The 21,452-nt window shown below is 35.1% G+C and overlaps 2 protein-coding genes across 2 annotated transcripts; both read left to right on the forward strand.

Annotated features, from left to right (window-relative positions):
- The first annotated feature begins 615 nt into the window (after positions 1-615).
- On the forward strand, positions 616-15,622 carry LOC116136705 (lysine-specific demethylase 5D). Its single transcript, XM_031422373.1, is given in 33 exon segments — positions 616-2,144; positions 2,957-3,014; positions 3,335-3,457; positions 3,885-3,942; positions 4,059-4,195; positions 4,672-4,833; positions 4,925-5,011; positions 6,136-6,318; positions 6,530-6,682; positions 6,800-6,991; positions 7,181-7,246; positions 7,417-7,512; positions 7,800-7,886; positions 7,964-8,080; positions 8,168-8,375; positions 8,511-8,575; positions 8,858-8,916; positions 9,027-9,158; positions 9,270-9,423; positions 9,503-9,838; positions 10,354-10,536; positions 10,709-10,770; positions 11,520-11,598; positions 11,827-11,976; positions 12,072-12,205; positions 13,090-13,213; positions 13,316-13,389; positions 13,562-13,706; positions 13,926-14,075; positions 14,245-14,340; positions 14,432-14,527; positions 14,602-14,804; positions 15,258-15,622. Coding segments are annotated over 33 exon segments (5,547 nt in total). The 5' UTR covers positions 616-810; the 3' UTR covers positions 15,502-15,622.
- Positions 15,623-16,594: 972 nt separating this feature from the next.
- Positions 16,595-20,875, forward strand: LOC116136717 (putative pre-16S rRNA nuclease). The gene is made up of 7 exons (XM_031422382.1): positions 16,595-16,892; positions 18,560-18,708; positions 18,823-18,880; positions 19,158-19,226; positions 19,391-19,486; positions 19,792-19,887; positions 20,301-20,875. Exons 2-7 carry the CDS (start codon positions 18,560-18,562, stop codon positions 20,349-20,351), a joined length of 519 nt encoding a protein of 172 aa, XP_031278242.1. The 5' UTR covers positions 16,595-16,892; the 3' UTR covers positions 20,352-20,875.
- Positions 20,876-21,452: the final 577 nt, after the last annotated feature.

Consider the following 21,452-nt stretch of genomic DNA (forward strand, 5'->3'; position numbering starts at 1 on the left):
ATGCAAAAATATTCAAATTTGGATACCCGAAAAACTAGATACCCTTAAAAGCGATTTGATTTGCGGGTACTCCTTATTCGGGTATCCGGTTTTGTACGGCCTAAATTATTTATACCCACTATTATCATAACAAATCTCCCAATTAAAATAAGATCACAACGAGAATTAAACGAACGATCCCATCCGTCCATCTAAGTCAACCATTTCCTTTTATTACCTCAACCTATCACGTCCGCACCGTATCCAGGCACGGCGCTTTCTTCAGCCACATACACAACCACACATTTCTCCGACGCGTGAATAAAAAAACGAAATCGTCGACATTCAGTTGACTTCCCACCCTAGATCCAACAATCAAAAGAGCGCGTGCTCACACGCACTACTCTGAGATCCCCACGAACCCTTGTCCCGATACAGACGGCGAAGGAGACCAAAGATACGAAACACAATATAAAACTGAAAGAATATCGTTTGGCTTTCTCATTAAACCTAGAATAGAAGATTACCATTATCGTAAATATTTACCATTTGGAGAGCTAAATACCTAACTCCCAATATTTATATATAAAATAATAACAAGAACGATTTTTGCTTTACTTTCTTTATAACAACTCTCCCACGAAACAAACTGACTCACTCAAGCTCAACAAAGGTACGCCTAAAACCCTAGAGCTCGATTTTTTTTTTTTTTTTAAATATTAATTCATTGAAAAGAAAGAAAAGAAAAGAAGAAAAATTGTTATACGTAGAGATATAATATAGAGATGCTTACTGAGCTTAAATAGATTTTATGTGTTTGTGGTAGTGTTAATGGGGAAGGGAAGAGCTAGGGAAGTGGTAGGACAGAATTCGAGACTGTTATCAACAAAAAATTCTGGATCATTGAATATACCATCTGCGCCTGTGTATTATCCAACTGAGGATGAATTTAAGGATCCTTTAGAGTATGTTTATAAGATTAGGACAGAGGCTGAGCCTTATGGGATTTGCAAGATTGTTCCACCAAAAAGTTGGAAACCCCCATTTGCTTTAGATTTAGGGTCATTTACATTTCCCACGAAAACACAGGCGATTCACCAGTTGCAAGCGCGCCCTGCTGCTTGTGATTCCAAGACTTTTGAGTTGGAGTATAGTAGGTTTTTAGAGGAGCATTGTGGGAAGAAGTTGAAAAAGGTGTTGTTTGAAGGGGAGGAGTTAGATTTGTGTAAGTTGTTTAATGCAGTGAAGAGGTTTGGAGGGTATGATAAGGTTTTGAAGGAGAAGAAGTGGGGGGAAGTTTTTAGATTTGTGAGATTGAATAAGAAGATTTCGGAGTGTGGTAAGCATGTGTTGTGTCAATTATACCACAAGCATTTGTATGACTATGAAAAATATTACAATAAGTTGAATAAAGAAGTGTCAAAAGTTTGCAAGAGGGGATTGAATGAGGATGTTAAAAATGAAGATAAGGTCGAGTTTTTGAGCTCGAAAAGGAGGCGGAGAAATAACAATGATTGTGAGAGAGTTAGGGTTTGTGATAAGGTTGTGAAGGCGGAGGAACTTGATCAGATTTGTGAGCAATGCAAAAGTGGGTTGCACGGGGAAGTGATGCTTTTGTGTGACAGGTGCAATAAAGGATGGCATATTTATTGTTTATCACCGCCACTGAAGCAGATTCCACCGGGTAATTGGTATTGCCTAGAGTGCTTGAATTCTGATAAAGATAGTTTCGGTTTTGTGCCAGGAAAGCGGTTTTCTATTGAATCTTTCAGGCGTGTGGCTGACCGGGCAAAAAGGAAGTGGTTCGGGTCACGATCTGCATCACGTGTTCAATTGGAAAAAAAGTTTTGGGAAATTGTGGAGGGATCAGCGGGTGAGGTTGAAGTTATGTATGGGAGTGACTTGGACACTTCTGTTTATGGGAGTGGTTTTCCACGTGTAAATGACCCAAGACCAGAATCTGTTGGTACCAATGTATGGGATGAATATTGTGCTTGTCCGTGGAATCTCAATAACTTGCCAAAGTTGAAAGGATCGATGCTTAGAACTGTTCATCAGAATATTACTGGGGTTATGGTGCCCTGGCTTTATATTGGGATGCTGTTCTCAGCTTTTTGCTGGCATTTTGAAGATCACTGTTTTTACTCAATGAATTATCATCACTGGTATGCTGTTCTAGCTTATGCAAATTTTGTGTATTTAGTATTTGAAGCTACATATGATTGGTTCTTTCTTTTTCCCTTTTTTTCTTCTATCCATTTTTTTTATTTGTATATATTTTTATCTTCTTTTAAAGATGAACTAGTGTATTATAATGGATAATAGGATTATCTAAGTGAGTTTAGCAGCATTGAATTGTAAAAGAAGTTGATGCACTGTTCAGCCAGAAAAATTGTTATTTTGTTAGTTAATTATGTGGAAGAAAATCAGAATAGAAGTTTTATTTTGGGAAACAGGTTGTATGCCTTCAAAGTGAAATCCTAACACAATCATTTCACTGCTGTCTACTACTTCTAATTCTCATTAGTTGACATCTTCTCAATATTTTTGTGTCTTAGTCCCCATTGGAATTAAAGGATTTTGGATACTCAAGAAGAACTAATTATTCTACAAGCTGGTAATAATGTTCATATACGTGGACTCACATAATGGAAAGACATTAAGAAATGCTATGGATTCTTTATTGATGTTTTAAATCTTATCAAAAGCTTAGGATATTTATTGGTGTTATCAGTTCAGAATTAGGAGCAGTAAGTAGTGGTAATAATTCTGTAAAGCTTTTTGCATAAATTTCGTTGATTTTGATTAGGCATCAAAAGATTGGTATGGTTCAAAATAATTAGAATTCAATTTTGTTTATCCAACACTTCTGTTAGTTTAGAATGGTGGATGCTTTAAATACTTTTTGAGATACTGTTAGATCTTTTAGTCGATTTTCTAAGGAAGTTGATGATCTCTGCTTCTCTTGCCTTCTTAGGGGAGACCCGAAATGTTGGTACAGTGTCCCAGGTAGCGAAGCCATTGCTTTTGAGAAGGTAGTTCTTAATATTTGTCAATTTTATTTCGCATTCTCTAATTCGTGTTAGATCTACCTTTGTATATTTATTTTGTAATATTTTTTTTTCTAATTTGAGATAATTGAGGGATTAGTTTCTGTTTGGTCAAGGTTATATGCTTGTGATATCTTGATTATTCTCTGATTTACATGATGATTTTGGTTGCATTCCACCATGCATGTGAGAGCAAAATAATTTGAAGTCTTGATGGTTATGCACTATGCTGTTTTGCAATATTGAGCAACATCTTTTTCTTATTGAGAAAATGCTTTTTGACTGACCTTATCCTTTTTTATCAGGTGATGAAGAATAGCCTTCCTGATCTTTTTGATGCACAGCCAGATTTACTGTTTCAGCTGGTCACCATGTTGAATCCATCAGTCTTGCAAGAAAATGGAGTTCCAGTTTATAGTGTACTACAGGTTTGATATGCAAGGACATGAATACGGATGCTTTTTTTTTTCTTCATTTTTTTGATTGCTAAAGTGTAGAATCATGTCAGGGTCAGATATAATAGACTGGTTTTATTATCTTTCCAGGAGGTTATTTATGGGAATATGAAAAATAAGCTCATCTTTTTCTTATGTTGACTTAAATTATATTTTGCAGTAATATCAGTGTGGTTTTTGGGTATGGGTAGAACCTCTATATGTAGATATGCTGCTATATGGATCTTTCTGGCTAAGTTCGGTGCAAAAGTTCTTGTATGATTGCTTTCCCGGTCAACTAATAGAATGGCTTTTAATATGTTTCAAATTTCATAATCTTTGGTGGCTGGTGATGTAACCTTTGTCTATGTATTCTGTTGCATATATTTAATATAGTTATTTTTTGCCTGTTTTCCACCAGGAGCCGGGAAACTTTGTCATCACATTCCCTAGATCATACCATGCAGGTTTTAATTTTGGTATGTCTTAATGTTTCTCTAGTTAACAGAGATCAGTTTGAAGGGGGACATATGTCTCATTCATATCAAATGTGTCATTTGCAGCATATAAACACTAGGGTTTTATGTCGTTTCAGGTTTAAATTGTGCAGAGGCTGTCAATTTTGCCCCTGCTGACTGGCTACCTCATGGTGGTTCTGGAGCAGAACTTTATCAGCTGTATCGCAAAGCTGCTGTTCTATCTCATGAGGAGCTCCTTTGTGTGGTAGCCAAGGTTATAACTTTTTCTCACCTGTCGTTTGTGCATTGATTGGACTGCTATTGAAGAGGACACTGATTGTTCTCCTGGATGTACGAAGAGATGCAGCCACAAGGAATCCTTTGCTTAAAAATTATATTGGCAATAAATGACACAATGTGAAGCCTCCACTTTTAATACTGTAATAATAGGTGATATGATTGAACACACACTATCTCTCAATCTTCGTGTGAAAGATCGACCTTCGTAATAGTTTCCCTCATCCATATTGTGGATATATATGCAAATGGATATTCAATTCTAATACAAATAAATTTGTAGAATACAGACACATGAGACCTGAGGAATCTTAACACAGCTCACCCTCATACCAACCACTAATTGCACAAATTTAGCACTTCCTTTTGGATTTTGTTTTCTTCTGTGGATTGTTGGTTTCATCTGTTGGCTGTTCTTTGTTTATAGCTACTTGACTATTATTTTCTTTGCAGCAGAGTGATCGTGATAGCAAAGCATTGCCTTATTTGAAAAATGAATTGCTTAGAATATATACTAAAGAAAGAATGTGTAGAGAACAACTTTGGAAAAAAGGCATCATCAAGTCAACTCCTATGTGCCCTCGGAAATGTCCTGAGTATGTGGGTACTGTAGAGGTAATACAATATCTTTTATGGCATTTTGGTTTTTGCTTTATGCAACTCAGTGATATATGGTTGTGAGAATTTTATTTGATGGCTCTTGTAGGATCCAACATGTATCATATGCCGACAGTATTTATATCTCAGTGCTGTTGTTTGCCGTTGTAGACCATCTGCTTTCGTATGTTTGGAGGTAAGCAACTTTCAGTTGTGACAGATTGTATGACAATTGTATGCTTTTGTAAACTATATGCCTATTCTATCTCCATTAATTTTTTGACTGTTAGATTCAAGAAAATTTGTTATGAGAAGGAGAAACTTTTGTGCTTAAGAACTTTTATGTTTTTTCTGAGATAGCTCACAAGTAAATAGGAGAGTCTTATTTCAGCTTTTGAAATCTGTTGAATTTTTAGATCGTTTTGTTTCTTTGTGTACAAGTGATTATAAACAATATTTCGATTTTTGGTTTGAATTATTTATAAGTTAATGAAACTGATAGAAACCCACCTCAACAATTCAAACAAATGGGCTAAGCCCTGAGTCTTTCATGGACTTGGATAGAACTCTCCTTGGAAAACCGGTTTGTCAAGGGAGGGTGCCCAAGCCCTTTATAACCCACATGCCCACCCTTTTTCCTCTTAATGTGGGATCCTAAAATACCACCACTCTTCCGCAACCGACGTCCACGTTGGCCTCTTTACCCCTTGGGTGACTACGCGGATCCCCTTTCCCTTAGGTCTTCATGCCCTTTCTCGGGGTAGTAGCCCGGGCCCAAGGTTAGCTGGCCACGGGTTAGCCTACCACATAGGCGACATCCACGTGGGTGCAGGATCATGCTCTGATACTAATTGATAGAAACCCACCTCAACAACTCAAACAATGGGGCTAAGCCATGAGTCTTTTGTGAGCTTGGGTAGAACTCTTCTTGGAAAACCGGCTTGTTAAGGGAGGGTGCCTAAGCCCTTTATAACCCCACATGCCACCCTTTTTCCTCTCAACGTGGGATCGTAATAGAAACTAGTTGGGACTTTTAAATTTGGTAAGAGTAAACTCATTCAATTTGTATTGAATCTTTTAAGATGAAAAAGCCATTAACAAGCCTTTCAAACCAAATATCTTGATCTGCTTAACTCTTTCTTGTTAGTTCTTATTTGTGAATAATTTTGTTTCCTGTGTTGGTTTTCTCATTATTTTCCTGAAGAATCTAGTATGAAAGATGAACGTTACTTTGGACCTTGTGTAACTACTTTTCCCTTCAACACTTACTGTTGAAATACTTTTTTTTGCTATTACTGATTATATGTGCCTTTAACACAGCACTGGGAACACCTTTGTGAATGCAAGCCCAGAAAACTTTGTCTTCTTTATCGTCATACCCTGGCGGAATTGAATGACTTGTTTCTTACAGTTGATGGCTGAAATCCTGAGGAGACGTCAGAAAGTAATAGCTTAAAAAGGCAAATTTCATCTTCGAATCAAACGAGTGCATTGAGTAAAAAGGTTTAATTATGACTCTTTTTTCCCCTCTATTGCCAAGTATTAGATGATAGCTTTTAGGTTAGCAACAGATTTTTAGTTATCAAAATTTTGTTGGGTGATTTTGTCATTTTTGTTAGCCTATAATGTGGCCATTGTTACATTATTATATTTGGGTCACTTGCTTTGGAGTTTCTGAGGAGTTTTGACTATTAATATCATGTAATGGGTGCAGGTCAAAGGTGGCCGCATTACTTTTTCTCATCTAGCAGAACAATGGCTTTTGCATTCATCCGAGGTTCTTAACAATCTGTATTCTAGTGATGCATTTGCCTCTCTGTTGAAGGAAGCTGAACAATTTCTTTGGGCTGGTCCTGAGATGGATCAAGTGAGCTTTAAGTCCTCATCTGTTTCATTCTCTTTTTTGTAATCTTAAATATGCAGTTTATAACCATGGTTTGCCTGTCAATTTTTTTCTTGTTTCTTTTTCATTTTCTGAGCATAGGTCAGGGACATGGTGAAGAAATTGACTGAAGCTCAGAAATGGGCAGAAGGCATAAGAAATTGCCTTTCCAAAGCAGAGAACTGGTCATATCAGCCTGGCTGTGATTCGGAGAAAGTGGAGTTGGCATACGTTAATGAGTTGCTGGGTTTTGATCCTGTGCCCTGTAACGAGTCTGGGCATCTTAAGTTGAAGGTGTTGTGCTTTTTTGAAAACTGTAGTTTAACTTTTGCTTCACAGATGCAGGATCAGGAGTTGGATAGGGAAAAAACATGGTTTTGTTATCATAAACATAACCCAGTGACGTTTTTGGGTTTCTTTTTCCTGCGTCATTTGCTCTTGATCTCACATTGAAATTCTTACTGTTTGATTTATTTTAATTAGGAATATGCAGAAGAGGCTAGGTTGTTGAATCGGGAAATTGATGTTGCTCTGTCAAAATGGTCAAAGGTATCTATATCTAATTACAACTTTCAACATATTTAATGTGTGTATAACTTTTATGTTAAAGTCTTAATTTTTTTTTTCTCGGCCTGGCAATTATATACTTCGGTTATCTTGTTTTGTTTTCACTGTTTCTTTTGACAAGCATTTTTCATTCTTTACAATTGTCACTCCAGATCTCTGAGTTGGAGTTATTGCATTCTAGAGCTTGTGGCTTACCAATCTGCATGGAAGAAAGCAAGAAATTATCACAAAGAATTTCTTCTGCAAAGGTATATATAATTGGTGTATCTAGAAATTGTAAAGTCTTGTACCATTGTCATAGATCTTGTAGAATTATTATATTTATGGTCTCTTTGATTCCATCCTTGATTATACCCACCTTTCCTATTTTTGTTGTTACTCCTTAAAATACAATGCTAGTGTAATTATGAGACAGATCGCTTTTAGGCAAAAAAGTCTTTATACACTGACCTAAGTAATTTTGGATGACCTTGATTTAGTAATTTTGTAACTGTATTTTCATTTCTGTCCTGATTTTTTTTTGTTGATCCATTAGGTCTGGACAGAGTGTGTGAGAAAATGCATCTCAAGTAAATGTCCTGCAGTAGTTGAGGTTGAAATGCTTTACAAGTTAAAGTCAGAGGTGAGTTGCAACAACCCCATCTTTCTTTTTATCATTTTACAGAGCCTTAGGTCAATTTTTGTAATTGTGTTGAATAGATATTGGATCTTCAAGTTGAACTTCCAGAGACAGAATTGCTTTTGGATCTAATAGGTCAAGCTGAATCATGTCGTGCTCAGTGTAGTGAAATATTGAATGGTCCTATTAGTCTAAAGGTTAGCCTACTTGATCTTCCTTTTATTTGTCTTTGCAATGTCTTGTTAAAGGTGTTAATGAAAATTTTCAAATTTTGACGTTTGCAGAATGCTGAAGTGTTGCTACAAGAATTGGACGGTTTCACTGTTGATGCACCAGAATTGAAGCTTCTAAAGCAATACCATAGAGAAGTTGTTTCATGGATTTCCCGCTATAATAAGATTTTGGTGAACATTCATGAACGGAAGGATCAACAAAATGTGATTGATGAATTAAATTGCATTTTGAAAGATGGAGCATCTTTGAGAATTCAAGGTTTTTTTGCTTGAAATATGGAATTTCCTTGTTGCAGTGATATTATCATGGCATTTGTTGGAAATCCTTATGGTTTCCGTTGTTTTGGTTTCTATTTTGTGTTTCCTTGGTCATGGTTCGTTTTTTCTTGAACAGTTGATGAATTGCCTCTTGTTGAGCTTGAGCTGAAGAAGGCTTATTGCAGAGAAAAGGCTCTCAAGGTAGTGCTAGCGTCTTTATTTCTTTTCAAGTCTTTGTTGGTGGTGATTATATTTTATTATATAGGTCTTTATATTAATTTACAGTCCTCTTAATGTGCTTCCTGACCTTTATCATTTTGTTGGTTTCAGTTGACTAGATGAGGACTTCTGTTTTTATTTATTAAATTTGATCTATGCTCTGCCAGTTCGTTTTAGCACCTGTACTTCAAGCAATTTTTTTTTTTTTTTTTTTCATATTAGCGTAGTGTTTGAATTCACAATGTGCTTTTCGCACTGTTACAGGCATGTGATACTAAAATGTCCACGGAATTCATTCAGCAAATGATGACAGAGGCGGTCATGTGTGCTTTCTTACATTGATACAATCTCATTGAACTAAAATTACTGAGTTTTCTGTACTATTTTGACACTCATGTGAGTCTCACTTGGCTTTCTTTTGTACGTGTACCAGGCTACATATAGATAGAGAGAAATTATTTATTGATATGTCTGGAGTTCTTGCGACTGCATTGTGTTGGGAGGAAAGAGCAGCAGATGTTCTTGCACGCAAGGCTCAGATGTCTGAATTTGATGATATTATCAGGTTTTGAGTGTACACTATTATTTTTAAATTTTCCTTATATTCCTCTTTAAACTATTAAGTTCTATAGCTTACTCTTTTTCCTGGTGAATCATTGAATATAATTCTATTTAGGACATCACAAGACATTTTTGTGGTTCTACCTTCACTAGACAGCGTCCAGGATGCAGTATCAACAGCTAAATCCTGGTTGAAGAAATGTATGCCATTTTTGGCATCTACTTCTTCTGAGGCACCTACTTCTTTGCTGAAACTTGAGGCTCTGAAGGTTCATGTTGACTCATGCATGTAATTTACTTGCTAATCTGTTGGAGCTTAAGCATGACAAATTAGTTTATATTTTGCAGGAGTTGGTTTCTCATTCAAAGATTCTTAAGATTTCATTGGAAGAACAGGGAACGCTTGAAACAGTTCTCAAGAATTGTGAGGAATGGCAGCATCATGCCTCTTCTCTACTGCAAAATGCTGGGTGCCTACTTGATACGAGTAATATTGGTGATGGTCTGAGCAATGGTCTTACTTCAAAAATTCAACATCTGCTTACCTCTATGGAATCCATTATAAAAGCTGGCTCATCTCTTGGTTTTGACTTCCATGAGATTCCAAAACTCCAAAATGCATGTTCTACTCTGCAATGGTGCAATAAGGCCTTATCCTTCTGTTCCTTTGCTCCTTCTTTTGAGGTGACCACCTATTTTTTATTGTTTACATCCAGCTTGTGTCATATCTTTTCTCTGAACTTTAATTTGTATAATGGAGCATGGTTCTTCTTTACGGAAAAGTGTATCAAGTTGAACTTAATTTGGTGTATTATCATATATTGCTTTCATTTTGGGGCAAAAACTGTTGTGTACAAAGAAACAATTTTTCATTTGTTTCCGGAAGTATTTAGTTTCTAATATAATGTAATGCCGACTTGTGCATACCTGGAGTTTGTTCTGCGGTAGAATGTCTCACCCGTTGTCTTTTCCTGCTGGAAGCCCTATTTTTTAATGGTGAAATGCACGAGATTTTTTGTTCCATATTCATTCATTTTGTGTAGTATCAAATTGTTGTTACTTAATCACCTAATTGTGTTATTGAGTTCTTTCTTTCTTGTCAGAACTTGTTAGATTAACATTTCTAATTGATTGTTTAACTATTACAATTCTTCCTTGTTGGCTTGTATGGTCAATGGTTTACTCTGTTTTACCTGTAGGATGTGGAGAACTTGATGGAGATTACAGAAGGCCTTTCCACTACATATCTGTCTTGCAATTTGTGGAACTCTTTGATTCATGGTGTTAAATGGCTTAAGAGAGCTTCAGAAGTAGTTTCTGCTCCTTGCAAGTTCAGAAGATGCAAGTTGAGTGATGTGGAAGCAGTTTTTGCTGGATCTCAGGTAATAGAATTTTATAAGTCAGAGCTTTGCTGTGCCTGTTCATATCTTCAAGAATATGCAGATTATATTTTGACACTGAAAATTTTGACTGCGATTTGTCAAAGCAATTCAACGTCTATGTCGGACTTACTCCCTCGCTTTTCTCTTTGTTGTTTTTTTCCTCTGCTTTCAGAGTATGAATGTCTCTTTTCCCGTGATGGTGGGTGAACTTAAGAGTGCTATTCAGAAACACAAGTGAGTCTTATGATTGTTCAATATAGTTTTCTGAGCTAAAGAATATCACTTTAATGTATAGCACAAAACGTCCATCCATCCATTTAATTCTGATTTCCTGCTCAATTCTTATATACGTATGCCATTGCTATGATGAATCAATTCATTTTTTTTTTTTTTTTTGGGTGAAAAGCCTGCATTCCAATATTTATCAGTAGTAAATAAATTCTGCTGTTCCACAAACTTTGAATACTAATGATACTCTTTGTAAAGCTTTAGCCCCTTCTTAGATGGGCTATGTTTGTATTAGTGGATTTCTGATCAACTTTCTAAGTTTCTTATTTAAAAAAAAAAAAAAGCCTATGATACCATTATAATCAGATTCTCTATCTGTCCCACTGTATTATTATAGAAGCTACTTTGGCTGATAGCATCATTGTTGCATTTATCATATTTTTCTCCGAAAGTAATTAGGGGGAATGGACAACTTAAAGTCCCCCTCCTGTCTCTCTTTGTGATGTGGCAGACAAAATTGGCTATTATAAATCATGTTGGGCTTAGTAAACATAACTTAACGTTTATTTGGATTGATGTGTGTTACTTTACATAAAATTAAAAGTTAATGCTGTATATAAATGAGTATTAGGCATACACAGACAAGGAGCATATAGACATATTCCTTACAAATTCTAGCATTTGGGCATGTTTTTCTTTATTATTAGCGATTTTATTAGTAGTTTATCGGTCATTACATTCAACTCTTAATGTAGGTTGTGGCAAGAACAAGTGCATGAATTTTTTAATCTCAAGTGTGAGCAACGATCTTGGTCTCTGTTGTTACAGCTGAAGGTATGCAATGTGTGTTTGCTTGGTGAAGTTCAATGACTGATATTACATTATTTTAATTTTTTTTCTTCATTCATATTTGCATAAATCCTCTTTGTAGAATCTCAGCTAGTACTTTTGCATGTTAATATTTTCACCGCTAGTCAAGTTCATAACTTTAAAATTCAAGTTAATTTAAGTAACATAATTGGTATAAATCATATTCTTGGTTAATGATTTGATTACGATCAGGATTTTGGGAAAGCTACTGCTTTTCAATGTTCAGAGCTAGAAATGGTTGTATCTGAAGTTTATAAGGTTGAGAACTGGAAGCAACGATGTGCAGATATTGTTGGGAGTTCTATTGGAGAGATGAATAAATTGTTTGGCTCTCTACAGAAGGTCTTTATCAGATAATTACATTTATTTTCAGCTTTGATGATCATTATTTTCATGTGCATCATTGAGCCTTGGAATCCTTTTTAACCTTTGTGCAGCTGAAACAGTCTTTGGATAGATCATTGTACATATATAAAAAGTCACAAGGCTCAACACCAAAAAAATTGTGCACCTGCTGTGCGAGTGATTATGGGGAACAGAATCATTTAATTTGTTCAATTTGCAAAGACTGGTGAGGTGGTATTGAATGTATTGTTAATTTTCAATACTAATTGGGCAAATTTTGCTGATCTCCCTTTAGATTTAGTCTAATTACAAGTGTTATGGGCTACTGAGAAGTGAGTCCATATGCATAGAATAAAATTTATTTACACTGATTATTTAAATTATAGAAGCTGTATTTTTTCTCTACACACCTTCATCTCCAAAACCAACCCTGTGCAGTCAACACAAATTGAGTGATTGATGGTCAATTGATTGAGTGGTTGATTGATTGAACGGAATAGTACAATGAAAACCAAATTTTTTGCATATAAGTTATGTGGCACACTAACAAAAGTACTTGCCAGAATGACTTGCAAATTTCCTCATCAACTATCAGCAATTTTTTTTATCGTCATTTTGATAATATTTAATATTCATGCTTATGAAATGGGTGGGAAGAGCATTTTGTTGGATGAATTAGACTCAAACCTTTTTTGTTTTTTATTTGGACTATCTCCCTTCTGGGGAGATTTCTGAGAAAAATTAGAGCAGTTTTTTAGTGAATTTCAGGGGAGTTTTCTGGCAGATTAAATAATATGTGGGAAGTTTCTGTTAAATTTTTGAAGTAACCTGGTTATGCTTTTATTTCGTTGAAAGAGTAGGAAAGGTCGTTAAGAATTACCATTACTAATTTTTAGGCTTAAAAGTAAAATAAAAAAAAAATTAGGCTTATAATATTTAAAGCTATCGGTTAGGAGTAGTAACCAATTAGTTTTTGCATTGTTCACTGAATCTTTTTTTCTCTTGGATATGTATAATATGCTCGTCACATTTTTTCATATAATCAGTAAACTATTTTCTTTTACATTTCTTTGATCTGTTAAACACGTGTTTTTTATCTTTTATGAACAGCTACCATTTGCAGTGTGTTGGACCAACGGCAGCAGTTGGTACAAATGATGCAGAAGAGTATATATGTCCTTATTGCCAAATTTTTGAAAGTGGATCAATATCTGTAAATGGATGCAGCCTTCTGGTGTGACAAATTTCCTCCCTATTCCCTCTTCCTCCACTCTTTTGGTGTAATTTGTTTTATAAGCTTGTGTATCTGTTTATTTGTTTTCCTTTGGTTGTACAGACATACGAAGGAAAGCGCTCTGACTTGATAAAGTTGATTGAACTTCTGTCAGATTCTGAAAAATTTTGTGTCGGGTAAGATGCTCTGCATCAAATCTGTGGGTGATCTTTGAATATGCTGTTTAGTTCTTTTGTCCTTTGTCCTCAGCCATTAGTGGTTACTCTAATGTTTCATGGGCATATGCGGACATTACTAAAATTATATGGAACAACCTTTTCTTTTTTGGTTACTTTTGCTGCCTTACAGGATTGAAGAAAGAGATATATTACAAGAAGTTGTGGATGAAGCTCTTGCTTGCAAGACCTGCTTGACTGATATTCTGAAGTTTGAATTTTCTAATTTGGATAAAGACCTTAGCATCATCTCCAATAAACTAACTGTTGCCTTAAAGGTTCTTATTTTCAATCCGTGTCTCATTAACTCTTGCTTCTTGTAAGGTTTTCATTTTCATTTTCATGATTTATTTTGTTGATTAGAGTTATCTCTCCCTCACTCTGTTTGAAATTGGCCACTCCAATCTCTACTGGTGGTTGTTAAGCAGCATGAAATGAAATATATTGTAATCACAAATGGTATTATCTTCCTGATTAGAGGTCGTTCTATTGCACAGGCGAGAGAGGTGGCAGGAGTGTATGATCATCAAAGCAATAGAATGCTTGACCTGGCATTAGCAAGAAATTCATGGAGAGCCAAAGTTAATAAATTATTAGAGGGTTCAACAAAACCTAAAATCCGACAGATACAACAATATTTGAAAGAGGTATGTGCCATTGGCTTTTCATTTATGGCTTCTCCTGAGATAGATCACCTGTGCCAACCTTTTTTGGTCACTTTGGCCTCATGCCATCGTGCACACAAAAATATAGTTGCGGGCATTGCTACTTTCTGTGTTACTGTTGTGCTAAATTCTGTAACAAATAATATGGCAGGGACTGGCTGTGGACATAACACCTGAAGATCACTTTAGACAGAAGCTTACAGAACTGAATTGCATTGGCTTGCAATGGGCAGATCGTGCAAAGAAGGTGCATAGGGTTTTGCGAATAAAATCTCTTGATCTCTCTATATAGTTTTTCTGTATCATTGATTTAGCATTATTTTTCTTCCTTTTTGCAGGTCACTATGGATGCTGGGGCATTGAGCTTAGATAAAGTCTTTGAACTTATTACAGAGGGAGAAGATTTACCTGTTTACTTGGAGAGGGAACTTAAGGTAACCAATTTTTTTGTTGTATAACTAATTGCCTTGGCAATGTTAATCATTTTTTTTTTTCATTGTGGGTGCAGTCATTAAGAGATCGAAGTATGCTTTACTGCATATGCCGGAAGCCTTATGATGAGAGAACAATGATTGCTTGTGATCGATGTGATGAGTGGTATCATTTTGATTGTATTAAATTACTTTCCCCTCCAAAGATCTACATCTGTGCTGCATGTAAACCTGAAGCAGAACAATTGTCTACACAACAAACGGTCGATGATAATGAGAGGTAAGTGAAATAATGCTCATACATGGTAATTGCATTGCATTAGCCATTAGCATGTATTTTTCTTGCTGTTGCTTTGAGCTTTTCCATCAGGTGGCGGTTGGGAATGTTTTTGATATGATATATATAAATATAGAGTAAAACAATGTTCCTCTGAAGGTGCATTAACATGGATCATAAAACTTTTATCACTTTTATTTCCTTTCATCGTACAAGTTCTGAGGATACAAGTTCTGAGGATGTTAGGTCTTGTGAGAACAAACTGACTTTTAAGAAGGAACTACATTTTTTATCTGGACTAACATTTTCCAGTACCTGAACATATTTTGTGGTTGTGACAAAAAAACAAAGGGGCATAATTCTTAGAACTATTAGACCAAGCTCTTAATATTCCATTGTTATGTTTAATTGTCATGTATAGTCTTTTAGTAACTGTTTTCTTTTATGATTTGACAGATCAAACTCCATGTTGCTGGAGCCAAAAACACCTTCACCTAAACACACACAATCTAGAAAAAAACAGAGAAAAGAGGGAACAAGTCTAACACAGATGCTAGTAATTACAAATAACACTAGTTTACTTAACTGTTCTAGTGGGATTGATAGCTTGTGGTGGCGAAATCGGAAGCCTTTCAGAAGAGCAGCTAAAAGACGTGAAGCTCTGGAAAGTCTATCACCATTTATTCATACGCAACAGTAAAGAGGAGATGGATATAAATAGTGATCAATCATTCAATTTATTCATATGGTTTAAGCTCAGTTGTCTTGTTAGCTCAATGGTCCATTTATTAATGAAAATTCATTTTTTTTTCCCTTGCCTCGGTTATGGATGAAGCTGTATGCCTGTATGTGGAGTTTTTGTTTCAGGGCTGTTCTCTAGAACGTCATCAGCCTCACACCTGGTTCTGCATTTAATTAATGAATTGTAGACGGGCAGGCTGTTTGAAAGTTCCGCTTGACTTGCACACTTAAATGGCATTTGGTTCCAAATGACTTTCTTATAAAACAAACTGGCCATCTTCATGCAAAGATTCAGTAGCCAAAGAAAATTTATCAACATTTTTAGTACGTGAAATTATTGAACTCTATCCTATTTGACATCCAAGCTTGCAATAAGAAAATATTGGGGTGGAGAGAGTACTACCCATGGACTCTTTGTATAAGTTTCAATAATCGAAAATAATAAACATTTAAATAAAAAAAAATTAAAAAAACTAAAGCCGAACATCAAAATGTAATAAAAAAAATTGGGTGCCAGCAGTGAAGAAGCATCGTTAGGTGTTGGTATGTGTGACTCACTGACTTGATCTAGCCATGCGACATGCGTGGCCAAAATCAGTGGCAGGTCGTGGCCTAGCGTCGTTCCATCTGGCCATATCGGTGCCTCAGCCTTACTGACTATGGTCGGCTTGGCCAGCCTTCGCTGCATATGGCCTTGCCAAGCGGGATCCATCTCAGCAATGACCGGTGCTTGGCAACGGGGACCATATGGGTTTTATACTTTTGTATATTTTCTTTTCAGTGTTTTTGAGTTTTTCTAAAGATTTTGTTACTTTTTCTAAATTCTTTTATCTTTTCTTAAAGCTATTATGCAGAGTAATTAGAATATTTATTTTTTGAAAAAATATTAAAAGTAAAAGAGTCAAATTAAAATAAACATATGGGTAAATTGGTAATTAAGTTAGTCAGTTAGAGTTTTCCATCCAAGTTGACACCCTAAACTAACGGAAAGGAGTATATGGCATTGACACTATTAAATAAAAGTATAAACTTAAGATTAAAGAAAATATAAAAGAAATTAACAACCCGCCCTCCTCTTACGTCCATCCCCAAACGCCATTTCACGACCTCACCCAACCGCCATACTGTCTCAACTCAAAACCACCACTCCACATCTGCGCCGCGCCTCGTCGCCCCACCTCAATCTTTCTTAAGGCCGTGCCTTGTTACCTGGACCCCTAACAGTTGCGCCTTCCCTCCTCTCCAGCTCCACCCCTTACCTAGTAGCCGACGATCACTCCAATCCATACGCGCCTGATTGTGTGTGTCTTGAGGAGGACAAAAACGGTGGTTCTTCGTGTTGATCTTCCAGTGAGTTATTTATTTGGGTGATATATGTTGTGATTTTTTTTTTTTTTTGTTATAACAATCTTGTGGTTTCTATTTTTTTAATTTGTTGGTAAAACGTTGGGAGTATATGGTGAGTAAAGGGTTCGTTGATTGTTTTTTCACTGTGTTTGTGTTTGCTGATTCTTTCACTGAGTTTCATGGTGCCTCCTTGATAGTGTGGGTGGGTTTTCAGTTCAGGTGGCCTGATGATTGGTGGTGTAGGACATTTTTGTCATTTAATTAGTTTTATTGTTTCATATATTTCTTGATTAGTTTTATTGGATGTGGCATTAATTTGTTTTTATGTTGCTTAGTTGGGTTGAGGTTGAGGAGGGGCTGATGTAGTGGTTTGTAAATGTGGGAGGGGCTGCTGTGGTGGGTTGCCCATGTGGGTAGGCTAGTAGTGGCTGCTTGATGGGGTGGAAGGCTTTTTTTTTTTTTTTTAATTTTTTAGGCTTTTTAATTGTTTACTTATGAAAGTGAGTGAAAAGACAAACTTGCCCTCAAGTCACTCACAGAAGTTGTAACAGTGTCACGTTCAGGGGTGATGTTTTTAATATTTTTCAAATTTTAGGGGTGATATTGTATGATATCCCCGAAGTCACCATCGTGGATTTAGTTTTTGAAACTGTAGGGGTATCTTCTTAGTTTCAATTTTTTATTCTGTATTTATTTTTCCTCATAAGACAAATAGGGGCGATATAGATTTCAATAATATTATACTTATAAAGAAATCTTACAAAGATTTCCGTATAAAGTGAGGTTGCAAAATATGAATAGAAGAGTGAAACAAAAAGTCAAACTCATTAAATTCACTCTTTCATTAATTTTTTGTCACATCACTTTGTATGGAGATCTTTGTAAAATTTCTTTGTAAGTGTAGTATTACTCTATAGATTTTTCCTTGCTCAAGCTTTACGAAGAACTAAATCTTTTAATGGTAGTCAACTAATTGTCTAATAGGGACTGCAGTGTCCTTTTGGATTTTACTGGACCAAAGTGGCTATTTTCCCAAATTTCGGGACGAATTCGTAATAAACTCATAGTTTTGTTATCATAAAAACACCTTTAGTTTAAAAGGAAAGCACAATTTATATGCATCATCGAATAATATGAAATGACACGTGACTTGATATATAGACTTATTGCATGCAAACTTAAACAACCCATACGTTAGTTTTATTCCTATTAATTTTAAGAACCAAATTTCATTTTAGGAGAGATTTTGGAAATAAGCTAGAAGAATCTCGTCTTTACAAAGTAAAAATTAAAGAAACTCCTCCCTCTCAAGTGCTAATATAGTGCTACCCATTTGTTTTCGTTTGGCCTTGTGAGAGTGTGATTGATTTTGTGTTTATGCTTCCCACTATAATAGATAACTAAATGTTTTCCTATGTTTTTATCTATTAACTATTTGTGGAAATGTCACATTCGAAAAAGAAACATTTATAAAACTCTTGGCTCCAGCTCCAGTTTGTATGTACTTTCTTATGTTTAATGTTTGATAGAGTTTGTAAAATTCAAAATAGTGTATTTTCTTAAGTTTTATGTTTGATAGAGTTTATGAAATTTGAAATATATAACATTGTTTATGTTTATCTGCTTAAGATGCTTAATTCAATATTTTGACTTGATGAATTAAATCTCAGATGAAGTACGTGAAACCCTTGAATATGTTCCGTGATATCCTCAAGAGTAAAGTTTTGGAACGAAGTCGATTGCTTGGTTTGGATGTGGGTGATAGATACGTTGGGTTGGCGGTTTCAGACTCGAAGAATAAGATTGCATCGCCTTTATGGTATGAGTCTACATAATTTAATGGTGTAATTTAATTTTTGTTTATGTGGGTGTTAATATATAGAAATTAGTTATGTTTGTGGCTGTATGATGTGGGTTATTGTCAATGTTGCAGTGTTTTGGTTAGGAAGAAAGGAAATATTGATTTGGTGGTTGGTGATTTACAAAGCCTGGTAAAGTTTCCCATCACTGTATATTCTTTATTCTTTTTCTTTAACCACTTAGTACTAATTAGTTTAGTGTGGTATTTAGTGAAGATCATTGATTAAGTTTTGTCTTTTTTTGAATGATAACTTGGAACCAAATTTGTAAGGGTCATGTTTGTGTATTAAATTATTATGTTAGGTCTTCCATTGAGGTGAATATTGTGTTTATGTTGTTTATATCGATTAGGCTGTAAGTTGGATCATGTTAACTTATCAACTGAGCTTATAATCTGTATTTATGCAGGTCTCGGAATTTAATCTGAAAGGTTTCATTGTTGGCTATCCTTCCAATAGACAACAGAACACTCCTGATGTGAGTTTTCATCACATGTGTTGTTACTATAATCTTTCATTTAGTTTCTAATCTCATTAAATTATTTTTATTTGGTTAGTCATTTAATCCCTATCTCATTAAATTATTTTTGTTTTGTTAAGTCATTTAGTGTCGATCTCATTAAATTAATTTTATTTGGTTAGGCTATGCAAGTGAAGCTTTTTATTGAAGAGCTCTCTAAAACAGGAAAACTAGAAGGTGTAGAGTACACATATTGGGAAGAGTGCTTTACATCAAAGGTGAGTGCATTATGGTACAACTTTTCTCATTTTAGCATAGCTCTCCAGTAGGGTATGACATTAATTATTAGATGTTATCCGAATTGGAAAATGTTAATGCTAAGGAGAAATAGATTATTATTAAATAAGATTAAAATTTGTTTAGATGTAACAGTTGTCAAAAACACATCTATGAATTATGTTACATGAAACTGTTAAAGTCTAAGCTTAGCCTTTCATTTTGCATTTTCTAAGTGCCTATTTATGATACTGTCTTCAACTTTAGAAATTAACATGACTGAATCTTGTATTCATACTATTGGCAGAATGTGGAATTGTTCTTAAAGCCTTTAAAAAAGACTTTGACTCAATATGAGGCTAAGACATTTCTTGACAAGTTTGCTGCTGTTGGGATATTGCAGGTGACTTCTTTTTTATCCTTTTGATAGAGTGTTTGATTTGATTTTATTATAGATAATACTTTGCAATAGAAAGTATTATAAGTTCTTTTTAAGTTCCAAACTAAATGATGGAATAACATTTTCTTTGGTAGGATCAAAGATTTGACAACTGATGATTCATAGTTTAATACAGTCGAACCAACAGCCAAGATAAAACTTTTATAATGTGTAATTTCATATATCAAGTTATTACAAAATTCTAAAAAAAATTAGTTTCATTTTGCCTTGAGCTTTCAATTAGAGATATTTGTAGAGTCAAACTTTATGTTTTCTCTTTTCCTTTTTGTTAGCTAACTTTTTGTTAGTTTAGCATGTACTTTTGGAAATCACCACTCTAAATTTAATTATGATATATTATTACTTACATTTTACAGGAATATCTAGATAAGGTGAACAGAAAGGTGAAGTTGGAAGCAAATAAGTAAAGACGAGTCCATTGTCCAAAGGATGTATGTGGATATTGCATACTCTAGACTTGCATGTATGTGGAATAACTGTAGTGTCCAATTTTATGTTTTCCTTTTTCCTTTTTATTAGTTTAGCGCATAGGTTTGGAAGTCACCCCTTTAAACTTAATTCTGACCTATCATTAAACTTAATTTTGACTTATCATTACTTGCATTTCACAGGAATATCTCGATAAGGTGAAGTTGGAAGCAAATAAGTAAAGACAAGTCCATTTTCCAAAGTATGTATGTGGATATTGCATACTTGCATCTCCATGGAAGTGGTAGTTTATCAGGCATATCTGTTTCAACTTGGCTTTAAGAAGTTCTTAATAAGCTTTCATGGCTAAAGAAGAAGAAGAAAATACATGTCGCAAAAGAATCCGGTACCATTTTAAAGCTAGCAAAGTCTTTTGATCGAATTACATTTGTGATTACATGATATACTCATCTTTTGTACAACTGAAGATTATTTATGAATCACGTATCCGAGAAATTAGTCACATTATTTATGTAGGATGTTTATTTTGGTCTTTGTAATCGGAATTTAAGAGCTATTTTATCTCCTTGGCTAGGAAGGAAAAATTTAAGGGGCTGTTCATTGTTTTAAAAAGGGACCGGACTGGCTGGTCTAACCGGTTTGACTGGGACCCAGTTGCGCATGTCTGATCCGAGTTAATATAAAATTCGATTATGCTCAAAAACCCCTAATAAATTGTTATTAAACCGAATAAATAGTGCAAATCATCCGGTCCAATCAGACCACTTGATAAAACGGTTCAATATTTCAAAAGCAAAAAATTCGCTAAAACTATTCTTTTTTCAGTCTCTCTACACAAAAGCGCCTCTGAATTTTTGCAATCATATCTGCCCACTCAAATCTCCACTCAATCTCAATGAACTCCACTTTTTGAAGTTTGAAATCGCAACCATTGTCTTAATCGCAACTCCACTCTTTGAAATTGATGACGATGTCTCCCTCCCTCGTTGGAAATCGACAATGACGACGACAACAACTTCATTCCTCGTTGGAAATCGACAACAACGAAGATGATGACATCTCCATTCCTTGCTGAAAAT

Source organism: Pistacia vera, unplaced genomic scaffold, assembly GCF_008641045.1.
Source record: "Pistacia vera cultivar Batoury unplaced genomic scaffold, PisVer_v2 Contig318, whole genome shotgun sequence".
NCBI classification, from domain to species: domain Eukaryota; kingdom Viridiplantae; phylum Streptophyta; class Magnoliopsida; order Sapindales; family Anacardiaceae; genus Pistacia; species Pistacia vera.

Excerpts from the sequence above, each read along its gene's own strand:
- LOC116136717 (XM_031422382.1), top strand. The coding sequence starts at position 18,560 with ATGAAGTACGTGAAACCCTTGAATATGTTCCGTGATATCCTCAAGAGT. Across the intron at positions 18,881-19,157 it reads TTGGTGATTTACAAAGCCTG|GTCTCGGAATTTAATCTGAA; the intron begins GTAAAGTTTCCC and ends GTATTTATGCAG. Across the intron at positions 19,227-19,390 it reads GACAACAGAACACTCCTGAT|GCTATGCAAGTGAAGCTTTT; the intron begins GTGAGTTTTCAT and ends TTATTTGGTTAG.